Source organism: Petaurus breviceps, unplaced genomic scaffold (assembly GCF_028583685.1).
Source record: "Petaurus breviceps papuanus isolate PSGF00001 unplaced genomic scaffold, PetGlider_PUasm1.0 400, whole genome shotgun sequence".
NCBI lineage: Eukaryota > Metazoa > Chordata > Mammalia > Diprotodontia > Petauridae > Petaurus > Petaurus breviceps.
The window spans coordinates 5,630,022-5,657,622 of NW_027186316.1; the positions used below are offsets into that span (position 1 = coordinate 5,630,022).

General features: G+C 45.1%; 1 protein-coding gene across 1 annotated transcript in view; it reads left to right on the plus strand.

Annotated features, from left to right (window-relative positions):
* The first annotated feature begins 5,190 nt into the window (after positions 1 to 5,190).
* The window catches only part of LOC138170967 (zinc finger protein 420-like), a 60,815-nt gene continuing 38,404 nt past the window's right edge, over positions 5,191 to 27,601 (plus strand). The window contains exons 1-4 of the mRNA XM_069100382.1: positions 5,191 to 5,282; positions 14,639 to 14,707; positions 15,076 to 15,150; positions 17,619 to 17,745. Of these exons, the coding sequence (XP_068956483.1) occupies positions 15,136 to 15,150; positions 17,619 to 17,745 (142 nt within the window). The 5' untranslated portion in view covers positions 5,191 to 5,282; positions 14,639 to 14,707; positions 15,076 to 15,135. The remainder of the gene's footprint in view (positions 5,283 to 14,638; positions 14,708 to 15,075; positions 15,151 to 17,618; positions 17,746 to 27,601) is intronic.

Below are 27,601 nucleotides of genomic sequence, written 5' to 3' on the forward strand. Positions count from 1 at the left end.
GTCAGCTCTCTGCTTTCTATGTTACAGCTATTGCTACCGTATAGGCTACTGCTGCTTCTAATGCTGGAGTTTCCCAGAGAACAGAGTTGTTAAGTAAATTAGCAGATGTTAAAGAGAGGGGTTAAATCTAGAGTAGAACCCAGATGAGATATCCTTCCTGACAGAATTAGAAGAACTGAAAACATTGAAGAAAGGAGAGTTCTGAAGAAAAACACAGGCAGCCATCCAGAGCATTTTACATTTTCTGAAACAAATACTGTCAATTTCCCTGTTCCCCAGGATCTCTAAAATCCAAGCCCTCAGATGGAGAGAATCAGACATCCAACAAGTATTTAGCATCTCCCCTACCTCTGCACTCCAGGGACAAATTGTTTATAGCTTTGGCTGTGGCTCATGTCTGGTGTTTCTCCATTAGAGGCAGGTAGGTGGTGCAGTGATTAGAGCACTTGGCTTTGAGTCAGGAAGATCCAAGTTCAAATCTAGACTCAGACACTTACTAGCTATGTGTTCCTGGGCAGATCTCTTAAACTCAGTTTCCTCAACTTATAAAATGGGGACACTACCAGTACCTACATTGAAGGGTTGTTGCAAGGCTCAATTGAGATAATACTTATAAGGTACTTAGCACACTGCCTAGCATCATGGTAGGTCCTTAATAAATATTTGTTTACATTCTTCCCCAAACGGAGAAGTAGAAAACTATTCAGTCTACAATGTGAATCAGGTATGGGACAGCTATTTATTTCCTACATACAAAAGAAATTTTAAAAGACACAAAAGGCTAATGGTGTGCATTGAGAGAGTGACAAAAGAGGATTCAATAAATTATAACTACTGTTACAATCTCTCAGGAGGATGATACTTAACCCTCAGAACATAAAGTAGTTTGTGAGTCTATCAAATAGGCAACCCACATTTAACTTCAGTTCATACAACTCCTGGTATATGTCTTCTGGCCAAATGGGCCAACCCACCCACTTTTTGGTTGTCATCTTCTCCAAGATCACTGAAACAATTGCCAGGGATATCCTCCTGGGGGACCAGCTCTGACCAAAAGCACTTCTAGGCCACTGAGTTACAAATGTGTGGTAATGTAGTAGCCAGAAGCAAGGAGAAGAGTTGTGGGTATAGCCAAAGATGGAGCATCTCTCATGTTTATGAGGAGTAGACCAATTAGGCTGAAGTATAGATTGTGTGAGGAGGTGTAATGGGAAATCAGCCTAGACAGATAGGTCAGAGCTAGAAAAGCTTGTATTCTGCCCTGGAGGCAAAAGAAGCCACTGAGGTTTCTTAAACAGAAAAATATGATCATCAGGTATTTTAGAAACATCATTTTGCCTGGAGCATGTGGGCTGGATTGAAGAGGGGAGAGCGTGCATTCAGAGACAGATAATTAAGAAACTATTGCAATACTTCAGCTAGGAGCTGATGAGGGTTTCAACTAGGGTGGTGGCTGTGCAAGCACAGTGAATGGGGTGGATATGTGAAGTGATAAGAATTGGTAGAGGTTAAGTATGGCTGAATGATCAATGATGATGTTGGTGATGTTGGTGCTGCAGTGACTAGACCATGGGGCTGGAGTCAGGAAGATCTGAGTTCAAATCCAGCCTCAGACACTCATTAGCTATGTGACCCTGGGTAAGTCACTTAACCTCTATTTGCCTCAGTTCCTCATCTGTAAAATGGGAACACACTGGAGAAGGAAATGGCAAACTACTTCAGTATCTTTGCCAAGAAAACTCCATGGACAAAGTCCATGAGGTCACATAGAGTTGGACAGGACTGAACAGCAACAATTCATTTCCTTGCCTTTGACTGTGATGTTGTGGCCCTGGGTGACTGGGAGGATGGTGGTACCCTTGACAAAAATAGGGAAGTTAGGAAAAGGGGTGCATTTTGTGGTTAAACAGAATGAGTCTGGTTTGGGAGATGCTTAGTTTGAGATGCATATGGACCACCAAGGTGGAAATGAGATGTGAGATGTGAAACTGGAGCTTAGGAGAGAGATGAGAGCAGGCTGGCCTTGTAGACTGGGGAATCATCTGCCCAGAGGTGATAGTCGGATCCCTGGGAGATGATGAGATCACTGCACTAAAGAGAAGAAAGGGTCCAGGACAAGCCCTGAGCTAGATCCATGTATAGGGGGTGGAACATGGATCATGAACAGGTGAAAAAGAGTAATATCTCCAAAACTTGGGAAAGAGATAGTATCAAAGAAGAGAAGGTAGTCAATAGTATGGATTGTGGAGAGTTAAGGAAGGCTCAGGACTGAGAAAAGACATTTGACAATAGAGAGGGCATTGTAACTTTGGAGAGAACATTTTCAGATAAATAGTGGAGAAAGAAAACAGATTACAGGGGCGGCCACCAGGTGGCGCAGTGAGTAATAGTACTGGCCCCAGAGTCGGGATGGGGCTCACAGCTTAGATTAGTGCCTCAGTCCCACCAAGCTCCGGTCCACAGCTGTTCTCCTTGGAACCCTCACTCCTTGGGGCTTCTCTGTCGGGCTGTCTGCAATGCGGGCCAGCTTCCCCAGGCCCACTGCATTCCCGGAATTCCAGGTCTCCCGGGGGCAGCTCCCAGACTGGAGACTCCACTTCCTGTGTCTAGACCAGGAAGGGCCCACACTCTGAGCCCACTTCTCGGGGCTAGGTGGGCCGAAAGGGGCAGAGGAGCAAAGGGGGACGACCTCAGGTCGTTCCTCCCTTGCGCCAAAATTCCCATCCTTCCCCCTCTGAGGAGAATAGAGGAAAAGGCCTGAGGGTGCTCGGTCTGGCAGTTTTCAAAACGCCACATTTCCAGGTACACAGCCAATGGAAAATGGCTGCTTCCTACCACGTGGTAGGCCAACACTTAACGGCTGCGCATGCTCCAGTCCTCCAGTATCCCAGAAGCACTTCCTGTCATCTTCCTCATAAAGGATGCCATTTGCACAGTCTGGGCATGCGCCAACCTCTCTACGCTTTCTATGAACTTTCTCATCTTTATCTTCCCTTTCTATGTTGGAGAAACAATCCGTTTCCTCAGTGAACATGCAGGAATTGTGTACTGACAGCAAAATGGCTTGGTCTCTTGACGAAGAAAATCAGAGGGACTGGGAGATCATGCACATTCATTTGGGCATTTGGGTATCCTGAGCCTGCAGAAAGAAGGCTATAAAAGCTTAGGAGCAGCTGGAGGCACTCCACTGGGGAAGCAGGGGGGCCTGACAAACCCATGTATTTAGATCCAAAGAATACCTTAATGTCATAGCAGATGAAAATGAGGCCTATCCGAAGAAGAGGCCCTAGGCCTCACAATTAACAATTAACAAGCACTGAACCCTAGATCTATTACTGAGGTCTGGTGGCCAGAAGTGGCAGCAGGATTCCAGGTACTAGGATCGAATTATAAACAGGATAGAGAATGGACCTACCTTTGGTTTCATTGACCTCTAGGCAGCACAGTAGATAAAATGCAGGACTGAGAACCATAAAGTCTTCAGTTCAAAGCTGCCCTCAGACCCTTACTAGTTTTGCATCCCTGGGTAACTAACTTAACCTGTTAGCCTTGCTTATCTCATTTGCAAGGTGGGGATAATAAAAGCACATTCCTCCCAGGGTTGTTCTGAGAATACAGCAAGAGAATATCTGCAAAACATGTAAACCCTAAAAATGCTATGCAAATGCTTGCTGTTTTTCATTTATATAAGTAATTCCTTGGAGAGTAAGTTCCCTGCCCAATAAACTCTAGTGACTCCCTGTGTTGAGCTGAAAGGAGTGAGACAAAATATCCGTGACAGTAAAATCTGGAAGTAGATTTTATTACCGTGGGACTGCCAGGGTCACATACCCAGATCAGACAGTGAGTTGGCATGGACAATGTGCTGGTTTTTAAAGAGATTCCAATAGTTATGTATCGGTCATTGGTCAGTGTATATTTGAATTTCCCTCTCAAAGGAGAAGTTTATCCTAGGCTGAGGGACAGGGAACCTAGAATGGGCGAAGATGAGGAATATCTGGTGGGGGGGGGGCAGGGGACGGGAAGAATGGAGAAATATTCCGCAGGGGTTTTACCCTAGGCTGAAATTTCTGCTCAGGGATCAGTTGGGGGAGGGAAGGGTGGAGTTGTGCTCAACATTGTGCTCAACACCTGTCACCTCTGGGATCAAATATAAAACTGTTTGAAGTTCAAAGCCCTGCATAACCTGCCTCCCCCACACCTATTATAGTTTTCTTACACCCTATCTCTATACCTAGCTCCCAGCCTCTTATCTCTGCGATTCAGAGACACTGAACTCCAAACTACTCCAGTAACTAGACCCTCCATCCATCTCTTGGTTCCCAGCATTCTCTCTGGCTGTCACCCACACCTGGAATTCTCTGCCTGCTATAATGACTACTGACCTCCCTGGCTTCCCTTAAGTCCCAACTGAAATTCCACCTTCAATAGGAAGCCTCCCCAAGCACTCAATTCCAGGGCCTTCCCTCTAGTAACTGTCTCCTGTTCTGCCTGTATAAAGCTTGCTCTGAATACAGTTTCTTTGTTTGCTTGATGATCTGTTTTTACAGAAATTGCAAGCCCCTTGAGGGAGGGCAAGGACTGTCTCTCCTCTTTTTGTATTCCCATTGCTCAGTACTGTACCCAGCACTTAGTAGGTGCTTAATAAATGGTGACTGATTAACTGACAAAAATAATAGAGCTGGAAGGCACCTTAGGGGCTATTAAGTCCAAGCCTTTGTTTTAGAGGGGAAGAAACTGAGGCACCATGGGGAAATGACAAGGCCAACGTCACCCAGCCCATGAGTATTAAAGGTAGGATCTGTATTGAAGACTTTCAAAGCCGAATAGCTATCCACCAGGCCACACTTCCTCCACGGGACTATATACGTGATTTTTTTTTTTTTGGAGGGGGGAAGGCAGGGCAATTGGGGTTACGTGATTTGCCCAAAGTCACACGGCTACTAAGCATTGAGGCCTCATGTCTGAGGCAGGATTTGAACTAAGGTGCTCCTGACTCCAGGGCCGGTGCTCTATTTATACGTATCATTTTTAATATGCCTTCCGAATTTCCGCGTTTTCGATGTTTACATTGACGACGGAAATTACGCATGCGCCGAACTAAATAAACGAGACGAGCATTCCTCCGAGTCAGCCTAGAGAGGAAGCCACGCCGTGCGCACTCTCTCCGGAGGAGCGCGGTTCCGTCCCGGAAGTCTTGCTTCTACTTCCTGTCAGGCTTTTGTTAGTTTCCTTTGAGCTCCGGCAGGGAGCTCGGTGCCTTTGCCGGGTTTTGATGGCCGGTAAGAAGACAAAGGGACTTTGTTTACTTGTTTGCTTCATTTTCGGAGGGGGAGGGAGTGGGGCGGACGGTGGAACAAGACCTAGGTGTTCTTTCGCGGCTTCTGCTTCTGGAGTCGGATCGTTCTCGGGCCTGACACCCAAGGCCAGAGGAAGGCTTAGAGGAAGCTACTGTACTCACTGAACGTGCCTAATCAAGCTGGTGTCCCCGAGGCGCGCTGGGTTCTGGGGAGACAAAGATCCACCTGAAACAGGAGTGGTGCTAGGGTGGGATGGTCTGAGAACCGAGGCCAGCTAGTACAGTTTCTTTATTTTACGGATAAGGTAACCATTGTTTTCCTGTGAAGTGGTTTAGTGGATAGAGCGCTGGGCGTGGAGTCAGAAAGACCCAAGTTCAAATTCGGCATTAGACACTTACTAGCTTGTGACCCTGGGCAAGTCACTTCACCTCTGTCTGCCTCAGTTTCTTCATCTGTAAAATGGGGGTAATAACAATGCCTTCCTCCCAGGAGTGCTGTGAGGATCAAATGAGATGATCTCACATGGCCTTTCATCCCACACACCCAGTCAGTGGCCAAATCTTGACCTTTCACCACCACATTTGAAAAACACTTAGCACAGTGCCTACCTGGCACATAGTAGGTGCCTAATAAGAGTTAGGTCTTATTATTAGCTATTATTTTACAGTTAGGGAGACCTCTTTGCTTCTATATGTGGACCTGGGAAGGAAGAGACTTGCCCAATGTCACACATAGTAAATAGAGATGAGATTTGCTCTGAAACCTACTGTCCCCAAATCTTACTCTCTTTCCACCATCCTATGAGTGCCCCTTTTCTGGTCCCATCTACCACAGAGGTCAACATAAAGAACAAGCAGTAATGTGAGTTGCTTAGTCCTGGAGAAGATTAGAGAAAATATACTTCACTCCTGAAGTTTTTGACATGGGAGACTATGAATGTATTGCTTATGCCCTCAGACACTGTATATGTATGCTCATTTGTATTGCTGAAGATTTTTCTCTCTTTTGCATCTTTTTCATAAGGAATAGTTGCCAGGATATGGGAAATGAAGGTGATGTAAAAACCAGAGATCAGCCCATCAACAGTCAAATCAACAAGTATTTATTAAATGCTGTCTATGTGCTAGGCACTGTGCTCAGCCCTGGAGATACAAAGACAAAAGTGAAACAGTCCCTGTTCTGAAGGAACATACATTCTAATGGGCCTAATGACACATATACATATGAATGTCTGCAGAATACACACAAAATGACGACCAGATAATTTGGGGACAGGGTACTCTTAGCAACTGTGGGCCCAGGAAAGGACTGGGACTTGGAAGAAGTTGGCCCTTGAGGAAGGAGTGTGTTATAGGCATACAAACAGCAGATACAGGATTGCATGTACAGAACACCCAATAGGCTATCACGGCTGGGCCACAGTTGGAAAAGGGGAGTAAGGTATAAGAAGCCTAAAAAAGGGAAGAAGGAAGCAGACTGGGAGGAGATTTATATGTTAAACAGTTTATCCTCAAAGTGACAGAAGTTTCTTGAAGTAGTGGCAGGGGGAGAGTAACTTGGAGCAAACTTGTGCTTTTGGAAAATAACTTTGGGAGGATAGTTTGGAATGGAGAGAGGGTTGAGACAGGGAGACCTAGTAGGCTATTGGAGTCATCCAGACAAGAAGTTGAGGGGCTTCACTAGGGTTGTGGTTGCTCCCCTAGGAGAGGACTATGGAGGAAATATTATGGAGATGAAAAGGGCAAGATTTGGCCATTGATTGTTTGTGTGGGATGAGTGCAGAGTTGGGAATGAAGGAGGATGGTGCCTAGGGAAGTTTGAGAGGTGTGGATTTGGGGGAAGGAGTTCTAAGTTTTTCATGTTGCCTCTGCAATGCCTATGGTACACCCCAGTAGGAATATTCAATAGGCAATTGATGATGGAGGACTAGAGCTCCAGAGAGACCAAGACTGGAAATGTAGGTATTGGAGTTAAGTGTATAGATAGTCATTGAATCCATGGGAGCTGATAAGATTACCCAGAGAGAGTATAGAGAGAAAATGAAAGGAGGGCCCATGACAGAGCTTTGGAATACACTCACAATTACTAAGCACTACATGGATGATGAATCCTTAAAGGAGACTGAGATGGAGCAACTGGAAGGGTCCAGGGAGAACAGAGTGAGAATAGTGTCCTGAAAACCCAGAGAGGTGAGATTATCCAGGAAGAGAAGTGATCAGCAATGCCAGATGCAGCAGAGAGGTCAAGGGTGAGCATTCGAACTGCCAATGAGGAGATCATTGGTAACTTCAGAGAGAAAAAGATCAATTGAATAATAAGATTGGAAGCCACACTGCAGGGGTTTAAGTGGGTGAGAAGATGGGAAGTCAAGGTACATAGTATATAGTTGACTTCCTCAAAGAGTTTGAATGAAGAAAGGAAGGGAAATGGAGGATGATATTGGCAGGGAGGATAGGATCTAATGAGAGTTTTTTAAAGATGGAGATTTGTTTGTAGGTAGCAGGGAGGGAACAAAGATTAGAGTAGGATATGGCAGTTGTAGTAACTATAGGAATTGGAAGGGACTGGAATCTGATCGAGGACACATGTAGAGTGGTTGGTGCTGGTGAGGAGGAGAGCCATCTCTTCGGCAATTAAAATAATGCTTTTGGAAAAGCCCTGTGATTTCAGGGGGTATGTGGTGTTCCCCATGGAGAAGCTTTCTCTGTCCACACAGATCTGCAGCTGCTGTTCACCCCATAGTTTTAGAAAGCTGACTGGGGCACTGAGAGGTTGAGGGACTTGTCCAAGGTCACACAGCCAGAATGAGTCAGAGGGAAGGAAGAAAAGGAGTGAAGGAGGGAGGGAAGAGAAAGAGAGGAAAGGAAATAATTAATAGGGAGTAAGAACCCCAGTTATTACAAGAGATTCAAGCCATGCTACTGGAGTCAGGTCACATAACTCAACCTGTTTGCTTATCTTTTTTTTTTTTTAAGCAATTGGGGTTAAGTAACTTGCTCAAGGCTACACGGCCAGTTATTTCTGGGTGTGGTGCTGAGTATCTGAGCCCAGATTTGATCCAGGTCATCCTGACACTGGAGCCGGTGCTCTTACTTGCTGAGCCACCTGGCCGCCCCTAAGCAATTGGGGTTAAGTAACTTGCTCAAGGTTACACGGCCAGGTGTTTCTGCGTGGGTGCTAAGTGTTTGAGCCTGGGATTCGATCTCCAGGTCTTCTCTACACTGGAGCCGGTGCTCTTACTCTCTGTGCTACCTGGCCGCCCCTGTTTGCTTATCTTTTAAGAGTTGTTTGCAAGAGATACCTTCTAAAGGCCTTTCTACTCCTGACATCTTGATTTTTCCGTGACTTCAAGCCCACAGGTCCAAAATAACTAAATCTAAGGCAGTAATAACCACAAGCATTTACTAAACATCACCTCCTAGGGAAAGTTCAGACAGTCCCTTCCTACAAGGAAGTGACAACCTGCTAGGAGGCTACATTTAGAGGAAGGGTAAGGACCTCCCACATAGAATAACACTGTGATCTAGTGCTGTATTTGGAGCCAGAAGGTCTGGGTTCAAAGCCTAGGCCCGCTACTTACAACCTGCATGACCTTGGGCAAGTCATTGATCCAGTTTCTTCATTTGTCACATGAGGGAGATTGCATTTAGGAATCTCTATAGTCCTTTGTCACAGTGTCAGCAATTGTAATTGTGCTCTTAATGTCTGGTCATTGAGAAAATACATGACAAAAACTTTTCTGAATTAAGTATTGCTTTGAATTGAATTTGCATTTTATTAATGACAATAGTATCTACATACATTTGAGGGGAGAAAGGAGGTTATGTGTGCCAGATACTATTCTACCTTCAAATTCTCCAGTTCTTTGACCATCCCAGTCAACATACTCTGGGAGCTCTGATTTATCAATGCCTCTCCTAAAATGTGGTACCCAGTGAATAGAGCACCAGCCCTGGAGTCTGGAGGACTTGAGTTCAAATCCAGCCTCATACACTTGACATAGTTACTAGCCATGTGACTTTGGGCAAGTCGCTTACCCCCGATTGCCCTCCAAAAAAAAAAGGAAAAAATGTGATACCCAAAACTCAAGCCAATATGTCCCATGAGACTAAACCAAGAATTTTTCACTTCCCTTGTTCTAAGGCACTAGGACTCCCTTAGTGCAATCCAAGACCATGTTAATTTTTTGGTAGCCCTCTCATACTGTTGGAGCTTGAATTCCCTGAAACTTACAGCCTAACCATGCATTACCCATCTTGCACTTAAAAACTTGCTGTTTTGAGTACTGGTATGTGTGGTGCCATAGTGCCACTGGGCCTGGAGTCAGGAAAATCTGAGTTCAAAAATCCAGCCTCAGATAGTAGTTGTTTGACCTTAAGCAAGTCACTTCACCCTGTTTGCCTCAGTTTCCTTATCTGTAAAATGAGCTGGAGAGAAAATGGCAAGCCACTCCAGTATCTCAGCCAAGAAAACCCCAAATGGGGTCACAAATAGACACAACTGAAATGACTGAACAACAAACTTAGACTTTATGTTTATCCCTGTCAAATTTCATTTTAATGTGTTTGACCTAGGATTTGGAGCTGGAATGACAGATGTCATCTAGTCCAGCTCCTTGGCCAAGGTCTCACTGATATTAAGCACCAAGCTGGGATTTAAACCCAGCTCCCCTGGCACCTAACCCAGCATTCTTTGGACAATATCATTTAGTCCCTAGCCTGCTGAGATCATCTTGAATTCTTACTCTCATTCAGCATATTAACTATTCTTCACAACTTTGTGTCATCCACAGATCTGATAAGCAAGTCAGGTCCTTTCTTAAGTCATTGAGGACCACATTGAACATCGCAGGGCCAAATGTAGATCCCCAGGGTCCTCTCCTTGAGACCAGAAAATCTCTGGGTTTGGTCATTGTTGCCCCAGTTCCAGTTCTACTGAAGCATGCTATCAACTAGGCCACATCTTTCCAGTTTGTCCAGAATGAGAGACTTTGTCACATGCTTTAAAAAATCTTGGTAACCTGTACCTATAGCATTGTTTGAATTCTTCCCATCTAATACCTTGTTTCAAAGAGAAAATAAGGTTAGTCTGGCATAGTCTGGTTTTTGTGAAGCCAAGTTGGCTTTGTGATTGCCACTTCCTTTTTCAGACGTTCACTAAGCATTCCTTTAATAATATGTTTAGGATTTTGCCAGGAACTAAAGTCAAACCCACTGGGGAGTCTGCTCTTCCCCTTCTTATAAACCCTGTTCTACCCTTTTTTTTCTCCCCAAAATTGAGCTATTTGTCCTTCTCTGATCCTGTGGAGAATGGGAGAAGTGCCATGATTTCTCAACATGGCTCAGCAGCTGCATTTGCCAACTGGTTTCAATGCCCTGGGCCAAAAGACTCAGATTTGTCTAGGGCTGTTAAGTACTTTCTTATTGTATCCCTAATTATCTTGGGTGTCAACTCCTTATAGAACGTTTTTTGTTCTGTCCTTACCATCCCAAAGATTGTTCTCCTTGGCTGGGAAAATCAGCAGAATAAATGCCTTTTGGCTCCTTCTCCTAAGCGTTGTTCTTCTTGGACCCGGGTCTTTTGGATCTGAGGTCATTGCACCCTTGGACATGATCTTTCTCATTCTTCCTTTCTTTTTAAAACAAGTCTTATTGATATCTTTCTGTTTTTATATCATGATTCTTTCTGGATATACTCTTTCTTACCTTCTCTTGTAACAAAGAAAACCAACTGCTATAGTTACCTCTTTTGATGGTGTATGTGCCATTCTCCCAGTTAGGGGCCCCTCACCCAGCTCTTGAGGAGGACGGGTAATGGTTCCTTCTCTGTAACCATCTTTGGCTTTTCAGTCACTCAGAGTTCAGTGCCACTAAGACATGATCCTTTCGTCTACATCAGGGAGCTCACTGGTATCATTGTTCTCCTGCTTCTGCTTATTTCATTCACTTTAGCTCATACATATCTTCCCATATACCTTGAGATTCCTTGTAGTTATTTCTTACTACCTGACTCTCAAAACATGGACAGGGCAGTAGCACAGAAAGTGGCTTAGAAGCAACAGTGATGACTGCCCCCACCCCTGGCGTGGTGACCAGTTGTACAAGTGATATCAATGAGCAAGGGAGATAGTGGCTATTAGTGGGAATCAGGACCTGAGGACAGGTGCCTCCTGCAGCACTTGGCTCTGTGACAATGGAAAGTCTCTTGACCTCTCAGTGCCCCAGGCAACTCTAAGACTAGAAGCTGCAGGTCCACATAGGTAAAGGGAATTGCCTAATGAAATTACAGGACTCTTCCCCTACTCCCACTCCCACCCCCCCAAATTGGTAAGCAGTTGTGTCCACCTTCCACTAAAGGCCAAGTATGAGTGTCATATAACACTCCCTCTGTTGGTGATAATACTGGAACAAGTGCTAAATTTGGAGTCATTAGGCCAGCACTTCCATTTACCAGTCATGGGTACCTTGGCTAAATCTTCAAACCACTCTGGGCCTCAATTTCATCATCTAGAAAAGGAGGGGGTTGGCCTAGGCTAGGGGTGGGGAATCTGGTTCAGTGAAGTTTGGATTCAGTCAAAGAGCTGCACCTAAGGACCTAGAGGGCCACATGTGGCCTGGAGGCTGCAGGTTCTCCACCCCTTGGCCCTAGATGATCTCTAAAGGTTCTATCCAGCTCTAAATCTATTATCCTTGGAGACAAGATGAAGACATCACAGGTAGGTTTTAAATGGGTTGACCAGAACTCGAGGTGTACTATTTACCAATGTTATCAGTGACTTGGATGAGGGCATAAATGGTATGCTTAGCCAATTTGCAGGTGACATGAAGCAGGGAAGATTGGATAATTGGATAAACAAGCATGGATAACTGAAGGCATACCGTCAAGGACATCGACAGGCTGTAACAAGGGGCTGAATGTTGGGGGGAAAGCCAATGGGAGGATGAGCAGTGATAATGCAAAGATGACACTCATTGAAGTCAGCAGGGCGATGAGGCTGTTCCAACAGGTCATGCAACCTTGGGTTGGATTGCTGGAGGAGCAGTGGCCAGAAGAAGGAAGGTGACGCACCCCAGTCTATTCTGTTCTGAACAGACCATATCCAGAGTAGTTGGCAAGCTGGAGCACATAGCAACCAGGATTTTGGAGGGACTGGAAATTTGATGGGAATCATTCAGATGCCCTAGGGAAACTTAACGGGGCCCTGGTGGTATTTTCAAGTGTGTGAAGCATCATCGTATGGAAGAGTTTTGATTCACTTTGCTTGGCCCCAGAGGATAGGACCAGGTACAATGTAGCCAAGAGACAAATTTCCGCTACGTATGAGGAAAGTCAATATAGAAGGAGTTCTTGAACTTTTTGTTGCCTTTCCACACCCATCCCACTCCATTCCCATGCCCCCCAATTGTTCTACTCATCTGAGCTCATTTCCCAAGAGACTAATCTCTGGGTCCTTCCACTGCCCTGCCCCCCATGATTTTTGTAGGGGAGGCCCCTGTCCCACTCTAGCCGCTACCACCCTCACTCTGAGGAGCCACTTGTAGAACCAGAGAATGGGCCAAAACTTACCCAAGGAGTTTCGACTCTATGGAGAAGAATCAATCACCAAGCACGCCTATGGGTGAGGGACTGTGCTAGTTCCTGGGGCCAAGAGACTGGATGGGAAGTATTGCTTAAGGGTGCCAATGACCCAGAGCTGGAGAGGATAGCTGGTATAGTGGATGACAAGATGTAGCATCCAATGAGGTGCTGACAGATCAGTACATTGATCTGAGGATGCTTGGTAGAGATACGTGTAACATCTTACACTGCAGGACCAAAAATCAGCCTCCCAAGTACAGGCTAAGGTTGGAGCTCAGGCAGTTTGTCTGAAAAGGATTCCAGGCCTTTTTGGAGACCTCGAGGTCCCTCTAAATTAGCAGTGTGATGGGGCTGTCAAATAGCCCCTGGGAATTGCAGCGTAATTGCCAGGAATAAGGAGGGGAGAACCTCTGTCCGGTGACCTCAGCAGACTGCTTCTTTAGTCCTCTGTTCACTTCTGGGCACAGGGTTAAGAAGGCCATTGATGAGCTGAAGAGGGTCTAGAGGAAAGGACTTAGGTGCATGTCCATATGAGCATTGATTGAAGGAGCTGGGAAGGGTTAGCCCAATGGGATGTTATAACCTTGATCAGGTGCTTGAAGGACTATCACTGAAGGAGGTGTTAGATTTGTTCTGATTTGACTCCTGAGAACAGAAAAAGAGGACTTAGAAGTTGTGGGGGTCCATTTTGGTTTACCAGACCTCCCCGAAGTGGAGTGGACTGCTCTGAGAGGCGTTCAAGCACGAACAGATGGATACTGGTGCAGGAAGGCTGCACCTACTGTGTGTCAGGAACCTTGGGAAATGCTGGGGATAGAAAAAGAGGCAAAAGGCTGTCTGCCCTCAAGGAGCTGACAGTCTAATGGATCAGCCAACTTGCAAACAAATATATACAAAGCAAAGTATATACAGGATAAACTGGAGATACTTAATAGAGGAAAGGCACTAACATTCAAGGGGATCAGGAAGGGCTTCCAGCAGATTGTGAGGTTTGGTCTGAGACTTGAAGGAAGCCAGGGAACAAAGATAAGGAGGGGAAAAATTTCAACAGGAGATGCTGTGTGGTGTGGGGGTAGGGCAGCCAGGCAGGCAGCATCACTGGATGGTCTGCGGTCTGTGGGTGAGTAAGGTATGAGAAGATGGAAGGGTGGAGGGGCAGGTTATGAAGGGCTCTGAACTCCAGACTGAGGACCCTGGAGGTGATGGGGAGCCACTGCTGGAGTTAATGGAGTAGGGGAATGGGAGATTGGGAGTGGCGAGCTGAATGGAAGATGGCCTAGAGTGGGGAAAGACTTGAAGCAGAGAAGCCAGTGAGTCCAGATGTGGAGTGATGAAGGCCTGCACCAGAGCAGGGGTAGTACCATAGATGTTTCAGAGGGAAAATCAACAAGTTTTGGCATCAGATTGGATCTGGAGGAAGAGATTGGATGGAGTTGAGGGTGACTTCTAGTTTGTGAGCCTAGGGGGCTGGGAGGATGGTGGTGTCCTCAACAGGAATATGGAAATTAAGTAGAGGGGAGGGTTTGGGATTAGGACCAGGCTTGGGGAGGCAGAAGAGAACCTGCAGTAGCAAGGATCCGGAGAATATTGCTGTGCTCATCTGGGGGGGGAGAAGGGCCAGAGGCTGAACCGAATTTCCTCTTGAAGACCCCAGGTGTGTGATCTAAGGGGCATGCAGTATAAGTGTAAACTGGGACAGGGTAGAAATTGAGATCCTAGGGCTGCAAACCTCATACAAGGCTGCTTGTTTTGCTTTTCAGGGAAACTGTCCTATATCCCTTCACTCCAAGGCACAGATTGGATCACAGTAGCCTAGGAGACAACTCAGAGTAAGCTTTTACCAATAGGAGGGCCCTGGGAAGGTGCAGAGCATCCTAGAGATCAGGAGAGAGGAATAAAAAGGTGGGAGGCTCAGGAGGTGGTCAGAATCAAATTTGCCCGACTAATATATTGTGCCTAAGGAAAGCCCTGCCTTCAGCCTAAGAATAGATGGAGAGTGGGATTCTGGGGAAGTAGCAGTTCCTTGGGACTCCTTCCTTAAAGAAATGGAGCCCTGGAGGGATGGATGTGAGCTTTCTACAGAACGTTCAGTTTCAGACTCTTTTGCCTCTGAGTGGGTTAAGAGGACATACCCTGTGGTTTTTGGTGAGTGAACCAAGCAGAAAAAAAAATCTGAACTCTTCTGTTTGCTCCCTAGGTTCCTGTACTTCTCCCTTAAGGGCCCGCAGGACACCAGTTGACAGCAGCTCCCTGTCTGATGGCTAGGCCCCAGGTGAGGCATGGTTCTGTTGTCCCCAAGCTCATGGCCCTCCAGACTCATCTTCCCCCTCAGCTTCTCTTTCTCTTTTAAAAATGAGTTATTACAGGGTGGGAGGGAGGGGAGAGATGGAGAGAATATTTAGAACTCAAAATCTTGGGGAAATGAATGTTGAAGACTAAAATAAATAAATTAATCCCCCAAAACGAGTTATTATGAGTTATATTAAGCATCAGTATAACCAGTTGTACTTGCTTTGCAATTATTTCTATTTTGATGAATGACATTTAGACCATAAAGTTTTAACTCATCTTTTCAATCACTTGAAGACAGGGGTTCTTAATCTGGAATCTGTGAACTTTTAAAAAATATATTTTGATAACTATTTCAAATTACTTGATTTTCTTTATAATCCCTTTTTTAAAAATTTATACATTTAAAAAACATTCTGAGGAGTCCATAGGTTACCTCAGTAGTTTTTCTCCATTCCTGTTCTCTCCCTGCTCTGTGTCTCTATCCCTCCCCACTCCCATCTCCTCTTTTTTTCTCCCTCCCCCTTTGTCTTTCTCCCTCTCTCTCCTCTCTCTTTCCTTCTCACTCTCTTATTCTCTCTCTATCTGTCTCTATCTCTCCTTCCTTTCTGCCCCCCCTTTTTATTTTTAATTTTTTTTGGAGGGCAGTTGGGGTTAAGTGACTTGCCCTTGCCCAAGGCCACACAGCTGGTTTTTGTGTTAAGTGTCTGAGGCCAGATTTGAACTCAGGTCTTCCTGACTTCAGGGCTGGTGCTCTATTTACTGCGCCACCTAGCCACCCCCAATGCCCCCCCCCTTTTTAACAAGCATTTATTTTCTCTTCCTCCCTCATACCACCATTGAGAAGAAAAAAACAAAACCAATCATTGTAACAGATGGCATAGTCAAGCAAAACAAATTTCTACTTTGGTCATAACTCATTCTGCATATCCCTTGTCTCTCTGTCTCATGAGGTGGCCTGCTGGCTTCCTCATTAGGCCTCTGCAATTAGGGTTGATCAGATCTCTAATTTCTTTTCAAAATTGTTCCTTTTCACAACATTGCTGCTACTATGTAAATTGTCCTCCTGGTTCTGCTCACTTCACTTTGCATCATTTCATGTAAGTCTTCCTAGGTTTCTCTAAAATCATCCTCTTTGTCATTGCACAATAGCATTCCATCACAATCATTTACCACAACTTGTTCAGCCATTCCCCAATTGATGGACATCCCTTCAATTTTTAATTCTTTGCCACTACAAAAAGAGCTGTTATAAACATTTTTGTATTAATAGGTCCTTTTCTTTTTCCTTGGATCTCTTTTAAATACAAACCTAGTAGTGGTATTGCTGCATCAAAGGGTATGCACAGTTTTATAGCCCTTTGGTCATAGTTCCAAATTGCTCTCCAGAATGGTTGGTCTAGTTTACAACTCCACCAACAATGAATTAATGTGCCTTCTTTTCCATGTCCCCTTCAGTATGTGTCATTTTTCCTTTTCTGTTAGCCAATTTGATAGAAGTGAGATGGAACCTCAGAGTTGTTTTAATTTGCATTTCTCTAATTATTAGTGATTTGTAACATTTTTTCATGTGACTACTGATAACTTGAATTTCTTCCTTTAATAACTATCACCTCATAACCTTTGACCACTTATCTGTTAGGGAATGGCTCTTAGTCCTATTTTTTTAATTTGAATCCTTTCCTTTATTAGAGAAACATCACTGAGCTTCTCTTTCTAGCAGCTTCCATCGCCAATGCCTATCTTGTTCCCTGCCTGGTACCTTTGCTTCCACAGCAATAGCCTGCTCTCGTGTAAGCCAAGAGATACAGTGTGGGCTGTTCTGGAGAGGCAGCCTGGCCATAAAGAAAAAACTCCAGACTTACAGATAGCCATGTGTCCTTGGACAAGTTTCTTCCTTCCTCTTAGCCCATTTCTTCATCTGTAAAATGGGGATCATAGTCCTTCTTGTACGTGATTATCATGAGACCCAGATGCTGTAACATATCTAAATCATTATCTTCTCCCCTCCCCCACCCCCATTTTATAGTAAGGAAGGAAGAGCAGAGATGTAATTGACGTACCCAAGACCACAGAGTTCATTGATGGCAAATCTGGATCGCCAATCCAGGTTACTATTCTTTCCATTCTTATTGTGATTTTTAACTTCAGGTTATTTTCACTGCTTTTCCCTCTACTGAGGTTGGCCCCTTGAGATTAAATGACTTGCCTCAGTTTACACATCAAGTTCATGGCAGAGGCAGGTCTGCCTCAGCTGGTGATGGCACTGCCTCTTTCTAGGGCATAGGGAGGCTTCTCCTTCACTGTCTTTCCTGCCCACTAACCACCATTGTCAGAGTTTCTAACTGCTGGAGGCCCCTTCCTCTGCTCTCTGACATCTGCAGGCTCTGTCCTCATCCTGAGGTAAAGTTATGGAATTGCCTTTCGATCAGCAGGCACATGTTATTCTAGGAACTGGTGACGTTCAACGATGTGGCGGTGTATCTCTCGAAGGAGGAATGGGGCCAGCTGGACCCTTCTCAGAGAACCCTCTACAAAGATGTGATGCTGGAGAATTATGGGAATGTGGTCTCACTTGGTAAGGACTTCGCCCCTTAAACACTTCTCACATTAGGTCTCAGAATTAATCCATGCTTCTTAAACGTAGAAGTTAGGCTATACCCCAAGTGCACAAGAGGGCGTGCGTACACACACACACACACACACACACACACACACACACAGAGTCTGTTTCCTGGTCCCTAACTCAAAGCCTTTCTAGCTTGCTGTACGACCTATCCTTCTTGCCATCAGACAGGCACAGCTTTTCAGCTCCCAAGTCCCTACCTCACTCAGATGAGACATTGGAGTTAGATTCTAATGGAGAATATTAGGTGTAGCCCCTGGGATCGTGGATTTGGGGCTAGCCTGTGATTCTGAGAGAGTGAGAGTGGTTTGGCCAAAGATGGATGAGCCAGGATTTGCACCCAGGTCATCTAACTGCAAATTGAGTGTACTCCAGATGGTGTCAGGCTAACACTGAATTGAATTGAATTGTGTTCTACTAGACTAGGCCAGGTATAGTGGCCAGCAAGCTGACCTGGCCTTAGCCACCTCCTCTGTATTGACTGATGGCCTCTGAGCAAGTCACTGCCCCTCCCTCTACTCTCCAGGCCACTCCAGAAGCTTGCATGTTACAGAGAAGGTGCCGACTTGTATTGGGGGAGGAGTTTCCTCCCATAAAAGTTCCTTAAACCAGTGAAACCACAAGTAGGTCCATTCTTTGTCCTGTTTATAATGCGATCCTAGTATCCCAAATCATGATGCAGCTGTACCTGGAATCCTGCTGCCACTTCTGACCACTAGACCTCAGTAATAGATCTGGGGTTCAGTGCTTGTTAATTGTGAGGCCTGGGACCTCTTCTTCGGATGGGCCTCATTTTCATCTGCTGTGACATTAAGGTATTCCTTGGATCTAAATAGATGGCCCCCCTGCTTCCCCAGTGGAGTGCCTCCAGCTGCTTCTAAGCTTTTACAGGGTCCTACAGGCTCATGCACACGACCTCCCAGTCCCTCTGAATTTCTTCCTTAAGAGACCAAACCATTTTGACTGTCAGTTACATGATGATTACATGGTGGCTATGAAAATGAACCATTTCCTTAAAATAGAAAAGCAAGGTAAAATTGGGAAAATTCCTTAATAGCAACCATTCCCAGTACCCATGCCCAGGCCCAACCATATCCCTGTTTATGGTAAAGCCCATTAGAGGCCAAGCACCCAGTCCAAATGTTGGGATAACAAGCTTAGCCATCACCACAGGAGCTACAGCCTATTTGCATGAAAGTTTCTGCTTGTCCCAGAAAGGCTGCTGCTCTCCCCAGGAGCTGGGCATCTGATGAGGGTCCCTGTACAGAGGGTGCCCCTGTTCATGGCAGAGAGAGGCCATCCCAGGGAGGGTGGGTGGGTAGTTTGTGCCTATACTGTCCCCCAGGACACATGGGGTCCCCATCTCATCTCTCAGGATCCCCAACTTCCTTCCAAACCTCATTCAGGAGCTGCCTCCTACAAGGGGCTTTTCCTGATTCACCCAAATGTTCTCATTCTCATTCTCACTCTCTTGACCTTTCTTGGTATTATAGGAGATAAACTGTGTGTTGGGTATGCATACTGTATCCCACTCAGTAAAATGTAAGCCCCCTGAGGCCAGGGTCCCTTTCATTTTTGTTCACATATGCCCAGCACACAGTGCCTAGCAGTTAATAATTACTCATTGGATTGAATTAAGTTGAAAAATGCATTCACATACACAAAACTGAAACATTCCTGAGGTCCTTTGCCAAAAGCAATGCCCTGCCCATGGTAGAAGCATGATAAATGTGAGTGCAATGGAATTGAATTCTGCAGGTCTGTGAGATGGATGAGTTCGGTGATCATGGGCCTAGGAGAGATGTGTCTGATGCTGCCTCAGGTTTTTCATCCCAGAAAGGGGCAGCTCACCTGTTAGTTGGTGGGAAGGAGAAGGGCCAGAAGATGTTTGTGTTAAGCAGGTATAGAGGGCGTAGGGAGGGATGCTGAATTCTACAGTGCCAGAGACACAGGAGGAAAGGAAGCAGCATTAGCTTAGTCAGGCAGCAAGTATGTCTTAAGCCTTTAGGACAAGAGAGAAACTGAGGAAATGAACATAGGCTGGGAAGAAGCTGCACGACCATAGCCTTTTTTTTTTGTTTGTTTTTTGGTGGGGGGAAGGTAGGGCAATTAGGGTTAAGTGACTTGCCCAAGGTCACACAGCTAGTAAGTGTTAAGTGTGTGAAGTCAGATTTGAACTCAGGTCCTCCTGACTCCAGGGCCAGTGCCCTATTCACTGCACCACCTACCTGCCCCCAGGACCGTAGCCTTCTGCAGATGGTCACACAGTCAATCAGCCAGTAAATGTTAAGTGCCAGGCTCAGTGCTAAGTCCTGAGACTACAAAGAAGGAGAAACACAGTCCATGCTCTCAAGGGGAGCTGTCACATGTAGGCAGCTTTGTACAAACAAGCTGTTCATAGGATGAAGTGCAAAGAGAAAAGGCTCTAGAATTAAGAGCTTCCTATAGAAGGTAGGATTTTAGGCTGGACTTGAAAGGCAGCCAAGCAGCAGAACTGAGGAGGGGGAGAATTCCTGGGAAAATGCATGAAGTAGGGAGCAGTGTCTCACTGGACCCCAGAGTAAAGGAAGGGAGGAAGGTATAAGAAGCCTAGAAAGGGTCAGGGGTGTACCGTAGAAAGGACTTTGACCACCAAACAGGATTTTATACTTGATCCTGGAGGTGACAGGGAGCCTAGGCAGGGGCCTAGGCTTTAGTTTTACTTTGACAACTGAGTGGAGGATGATCTGGGATGGGGGGAAACTGAGGCAGGCACCTCTACCAGCAGCTATGGCTCTAGTCTGGACATGAGGTGATGAAGGCCTGCACCAGGGTGGGAGTAGTGTCAGAGGAGAGGAAGGGACAAATTACCAAGGTAGAATGAATGGACCTTGGCAAGAGATTAGATATGCAGGTGAGAGAGAGCAAGATAGAGAAAGGAATCTCTGAAATAACAGTTGGTAAAGAAAAGCATATCAGGTGGAAGAAGCATTGTGTGGTGCCAGTTACATGGTATCTCATTAGACATAGTCCTAACCCTCCCAAGCCCACATCAGTTTTCATTGCCAAGGTCATGTTCTCCTCTCTGTTTCTGCTCGGTGCTGGCCATCCTTTGGGTGCTCACACGTTCTTGCTCTTGGAGCGAGATGCTCTCCAGGGATGGATACAGTTCTTCCTCAGAGAAGTTCATCTTCTAATGTACACATTTCTCCCAGATGGAACCCATTATAAGATGCCTGTCTCAACACCTCCTCCACCTCCTTAGGCTTAATTGCCCTGGATCCCTTTCCTCTGGCCCACCCTACCCTTCCTTAGGTCTTGTTCTCTCACAGCCTCCATTCCTGTCAAAAGACTGGAGCAAATTCTTAGCTGGTGATCTCTGCATTTGGTCGGGGTGTATCACCATTTCCCCCGGTCACTCATCTCCTCTTTCTTCATTCCACCAACTTCTCACCTAGTTATTCCCTCCCATAAAAAGTATTGATTCTCTGAGGGAGTTTGAGGATTTTGTCTATGGAGTATGATCATTTCAACTTTTCTTCTTTCTCTTCTGATTTTTTAAGTTCCCCTTAATTGTTGAGTCTCTTAGGTCTATTTTGGGTGCCCTTGGTGATTTGGCTTTGTTTATTCTTTTATCCTACATAGCTTTTTTTTTAAGCAAAAGCTCATCAATGACTGAAATGATTTCTGTGCTTAGCCTTGTCTTGATCATTATATGTATTTATTTACTTTCTTGTGTTTCTTTTGTTTGGAGTGTTGGTGAGTTGATTCATCACTCTTCTTTGGAAGGTGCTGCTGCTGCTTTGAAGGAGTGCCTAAAATGAAGCAACGTTCATTTGGATTGTGACCTGAGGCCCTTTTTATAATCTGCTTTTATTCTCTTCTCTGATTTCTCTTCCAAACAGAATGATCTTGGCTTCTCCAAAAGGCCTCTCCTTCAGATTTCCAGATCTTTTTTCTGCCTGTTTGAATAGTGTATTCATGATTGAAACTGTGAAATAGGCCCTGAAATTAGAGATAGGAGTTCTCCTCAAACCCCACTGCCCTATCCCCATCCAACTTTGGATTTGACCAATACTTTGTTATCTCTGTTCAGAACTGTCTGTGTTATGTGCTGCAAAAGGATAGTCACCTCTTTTTATTTTCCTTTCTGGTATAGCTACGATTCTTAAGTTAGCTCTTCACATCCTATTTGAGAACAGGGCAGTCTGCTGGAGGAAGGGGGACAATTTGGAACTCAAAAATTTTTTTAAAGAGTATTAAAAATAAATGATACATTTTTTTTAAAGTAATCGGGGTTAAGTAACTTGCTTAAGGTTACACAGCCAGTTATTTCTGGGTGTGGTGCTAAGTATCTGAGCCTGGATTTGATCCCCAGGTCATCCTGACACTGGAGCCAGTGCTCTTATTCACTGAGCCACCTGGCCGCCCCTAAGCAATTGGGGTTAACTTGCTCAAGGTTACATGGCCAGGTGTTTCTGGGTGGGTGCTAAATGTCTGAGCCCAGGACTCGTTCTCCAGGTCATCCCAACACTGGAGCCAGTGCTCTTACTCACTGTGCTACCTGGGCGCCCCAAATGATACATTTTTAAAAAAAGAAAGATAACAGGGCAGTCACTTTGACTAATGTTGAGTTCTTGAGTTCTTCTAATATTGTTGGACTTTCTCTTCTGCCAGTATTAAGTAAATACTGTTAAGTATTTTTGTGTTGTTCTTTCTCTTTAAGCCTCTCTTTCCTTAAAGATTCTCCATCACATATCCAGTTTTTCCTATTCTGCTGTTTGTAGTTTTAAAATTTTTTTTGTTGAGAGCTCTGATTTGTATCCTAAATCCATTCCTAATTTCTTATTTTGAAAATGTTCTTTCTCTTTTGAACCATTCTAGAATTTCTTGCTATTGGTTCCATGATGTCTAGGGCATCCACAGGATTCCTTTTCATTGGATAATTTGGGTTCATTTTCCTTTAGTTATACAGCACTTGTACCTGGTGTTCTGGCCTCTTTTCAAATTGATGCTCACTTTCCCTCTGACATTTATGACCCTTTCTGTCGATTTAGCTACTTGTAAGTGAGTTTCTATTCAACCTTTCTCACTTACCTCCCAGTACTGCCCAGACCAGACCACCAAGGCTGGGTGTCATCATGCTGTTGGGTATGAAAGTTGTCTGGGCCTGGGTACTGCCCAGAGTAAACTCCAAGGGGAAAGCTGGGTTTTTTTTTTTCAATCTGCCACCCAAGTCTCCTGTGCTTATTCTCCTCTCCATTTACATTCAGGTTCTAATGAAATTTCTCCTGGAATAATAACCTCTCAACTGTTTTCCATGCTCTCTGCTCTCTCAGCGCCATCATTCACATCCCTGCCTAGATGGTCTTAATGTGCAGGTCTAAATAATAAAAATAATAAGTAATAAAAATTATTTTTAAAAGCTTTTATTAAGCACCTACTATGTACCAAGCACCATGCTGGGGATACAAGTACAAACAATGAAACCATTCCAAAGCTCAGGAACTTACATTGTAACTGCTGGAGATCACACAGCTAATAAGTATCTGGTAGGATTCAAACTCACGTCTTCCAGACTCCAAACCCAGAGCTTTATCCTCCATGCCACAGTGCCTACCTGTTGTTAGATCTCTACTGCTAAGCATAGCTCACAACATGTAATGTTTTCTTACCATAAATGTTTGTTAAATTTGATTCATTTGGGTGACTTGAATAGTACATATATCAAAGAGGAAGCTAATCTAGTAGGGAAAGTGCTGCATAGACCTCATTCACCCTTATGCAACTCAGAGTGATGCAGAGTTGGAAATGGGCAGCTTCTGTAAGCACCTTGAGGGCAGGGCCTGGCTTTTGCCTCTTTTTGTATCCTCAGCACTTAGTGCAATGCCTGGCACATAGCAGGGAGTTAATAAATGTTAATCGATTGATGTTCCCCGTTGGCCCCATTCCCTGGAAGGGAATTGTCCCAGGTTCCTGGTACAGACCTCTCCTCATTCATTTGGTTTTGCCACTCTCTGACCCAGGCAAACAAACTCATTAGCTTTCTATGCCCAGCATGTCCCCTTCTAGCTGCCTCTTTCCTCTTTTTTTTTTAATGCTTTATTAACTTCTGATTTACATCATTCGTTTCTGCCAGATTTTGAGTTACAAATTTTCTCCCCGTTTTTCTCCTACCCACCGCCCCAAAATAGCAGTCCCACAGGATATCCCCTCCTCCAATCTGCTCTCTCCCATATTTTCTCCCATACCCCTTTCGACTTTTCCAGTGGATCTCCACGCCTCAGTGCCTGTATATCATATTTCCCAATTACATGTAAGATGGTATTAATAATAGTATTATATATATATATATATATACACACACACACATATATATATATTTGAATATTTAATTTTAAAACTTTCAATTCCAGATTCATTCGCTTCCTCCCTTGTCACCCACCCTTACAGAGATAAGCAGTTCAGTATAGGTTGTACATGTGTGGCTAATGCAAAACAATAACATAGTAGATATATTGTAAAAGACTGACTATATTTCCCTCCCTCCTATCCCACCTCCCACTTGTTCTATTCTCTACTTTGATCCCGTCCCTTTTCAAAAGTGGGTGCTTCCAACTTCCCTCCCCCCCCAGCCTGCCCTCCCTTTCATCATTCCCCCTCTCATCCCCTTCCCCCCCTACTCTCCTGGAGGGTGAGATACCCTATTTAATGTGTATTTCATTCCCTCCTCAAGCCAAATTCAATGGGAATAAGCTTGATCCATTACCTTTTGCCTTCCTATTCTTCTCCTCCATTGTAACCATTTTCCCTTGCCTCTTCTGTATGAGATAGTTTACCCCAATCTGTCTCTCCCCATATCCTCTCATTATATTCCTCTCACCTCTTAATTTCACCTTTTAAGTATCATCCCTTCCTGTTAAATTGGTCCTGGGCCCTCTATCTATGTATACCTGTAAACATATATACACACATTCACATATGTATTCATATACTCATATACCCTCATATATAGACATATATATATTTCTAATCCCTTCAACTACTGAGAAAAGTTTCATAAGTTACAATTATTTTTTTTTAATGTAGGAATGTTAATAGTTCAACTTTGATAAGTTCCTTATGATTTCTTTTCCCTGTTTACCTTCTCATGCTTCTCTTCTTGTATCTGAATGTCAAATTTTCTATTCAACTCTGGCTTTTTCAGCAAGAATGCTTGAAAGTCCTCCATTTCACTGAATGACCATATTTTCCCCTGAAACATGATACTCAGTTTTGCTGGGTAGGTGACTCTTGGTTTTAATCCCAGCTCCTTTGACCTCTGGTCTTTTTGACTTCCAAGCCCTTCGATCCCTCAGTGTAGAAGCTGCCAGATCCTGGGTTATCCTGATTGTGTTTCCACAATATTCAAATTGTTTCTTCCTGGCTGCTTGTAATATTCTCTCCTTAATCTGGGAATTCCGGAACCTGGCTGTAATATTCCTGGGAGTTTTCTTTTTGGGATCTTTTTCAGGAGGTGATCGGTGGATTCTTTCAACCTCTATTTTGCTCTTTGGTACTAAATCATCAGGGCAGTTTTCTTTGAGAACTTCCTGGAGGATGATTTCTAGGTTCTTACTTTGATCATGGCTTTCAGGTAGTCCAATAATTTTTAAATTATCTCTCCTGGATCTATTTTCCAGGTCAGTGATTTTTCCCATGAGATATTTCACATTACCTTCTATTCTTTCATTTGTTTGGATCTGTTTAACAGCATCTTGATTTCTCATAAAGTCATTAGCTTCCATTTGCTCCAATCTAATTCTGAAGCAATGATTCTCCTCAGTGAGCTTTTGAGATTCTTTTTCCATCTGGCAAATTCGTCTTTTTAAGGCATTCTTCTCCTCATTGCCTTTTTGAGCCTCTTTTGCCATTTGAGTCAGTCTGTTTTTTAAGGTAGTATTTTCCTCAGTCAGGCTGTTGACTCTCATTTCATAATTTTTTTTTTTAAGCAATTGGGGTTAAGTAACTTGCTCAAGGTTACACGGCCAGTTATTGCTGGGTGTGGTGCTGAGTGTCTGAGCCCGGGATTCGATCTCCAGGTCGTCCCAACACTGGAACCAGTGCTCTTACTCGCTGAGCCACCTGGCCGCCCCTCATTTCATAATTTTCTTGTGCAGGACTCTGCCACCAGATAGGGGAGCTTTTGTCCCAAACGCTGGGGTTTTCTCAGCTGCCGGAGGTATTAGATGGGTGCTTTCTCTGAGGTCTCCACACGCTCTGGCAAGCTGGACACACACCCCAGGACCTCCACCCTAGACTGCAATCCAGATCCAAGCAGGTTAAAGCAAGAGAGATTACCCTTCAGACTGGTGCTTGGTCCCCCTATACTCTGCAGGCCAGGAGCTGAAGCTGCCACGTGGCACTGGCTGGCTGTGCCGGTGCCTCAGCGGCTTCTCGCCCCAGGGACAAAAGCTACGCACTCCCACTTACTGGGTCCCAAAGTCCAGACTGCACTGACCTCTCACTTTGTCCTTCACATCTGTGTATTGATGAATCTGGAAACGGCCACAGCTGCTGCTGATCTGGAGTCCCTCCAGCTGGTGGCTGGTCAGGCTCGCCCTGGGGCTAAAGCCTCGGGGTGGGGCTGGGCTCAGCTCCCAGAGCACTGCACTGAATTCCTGCCAGCCTGCCTGACTGTCCTCAGAGGGAGGTTAGCGTCTCTGTGTCATTTTGTGGGTTCTGCAGCTCCAAAGTTTGTTTAGAGTCCCCTTTTTACATGGATTGGGGAAGGTGGAAGCCGGAGCCGCGGGAAGGTCGTGCTTCTACTCCGCCATCTTGGCTCTGCCCCCTCCTCTTTCATTTAATAGGCTGCTCCAAAAACACCTGAGTTCCCTTGAGCTGGTCTCTCGGTAGCTCCCTCGGTCCTTCTGCCCATCTGCTTTGACCAGGCAGCCACTGTAATAGGAGGAGGCATGTTGTGGATAGGGAGCAGCAGACAGGCTAGCATGGCAAGGCTGGACCATAGAGGCATGGTGTGGCCAGCTTAGGAAGGTGGACACAAAACATACTGGGAAGGGCTTGAAGTTCCAAACAGAGCAGTTTCTATCCTGACACTTGCAGTGGGGGAGCCCCAGGAGCCTATTGAGCAGAGTGGTGACATGGTGAGACAGGAGTCTGAGGAAAATCACACTGGCAGACTGATGGAGGCTGGGCTAGAGAGGGGAGAGACTAGACATGGGACTGCCTCTTAGGATTCTGTTGGCAATAGTACAGGGGAGAGGTTGTAAAGGCCTTAATGAACATGGTCATGGAATGAGAGAAAGGCATGGATGAGGTAGAGTCTATAAGACTTAGCAGCTGACTGGCTGGGGACTAGAGGATGGGGATAGAGGAGGACAGGGCAGGAGTGAAGGGTCATACCTGGACTGGGGGCCTCATGGACTTGAAGAATGTGGTACATTTGACAGAAATAGGGGAGTTTAGGAGGAGCAGGGTGGCTTTAGGGAGAAACATCATGAGTTCTGTATTCTCCCTGTTGGGTTTGAGACACCTCTGAAGGAACAAAGGAATGTGGGACCGCAGTTGGAGATGTGGACCTAGGGCTCAAAAGTCAGATTAGGGCTAGATGTGTGGGTATGGGAGTCTTCTTCATAGAGATGCTAGTTGAAACCTTGGGAGCTGATGAGATCACCAAGAGACAAGAGGGAAAGGCCCAGGACAGAGCCCTGGAGTCCACCCATGCCTAAGGAGTAGAATATAGTTGGTGGGCCAGCAAAGAAGACTGAGGATTAATTGGTTAGGTCAGCAGAGAGCCACTGCAGTTCAATGCCATGCAGACCCAGGGAGG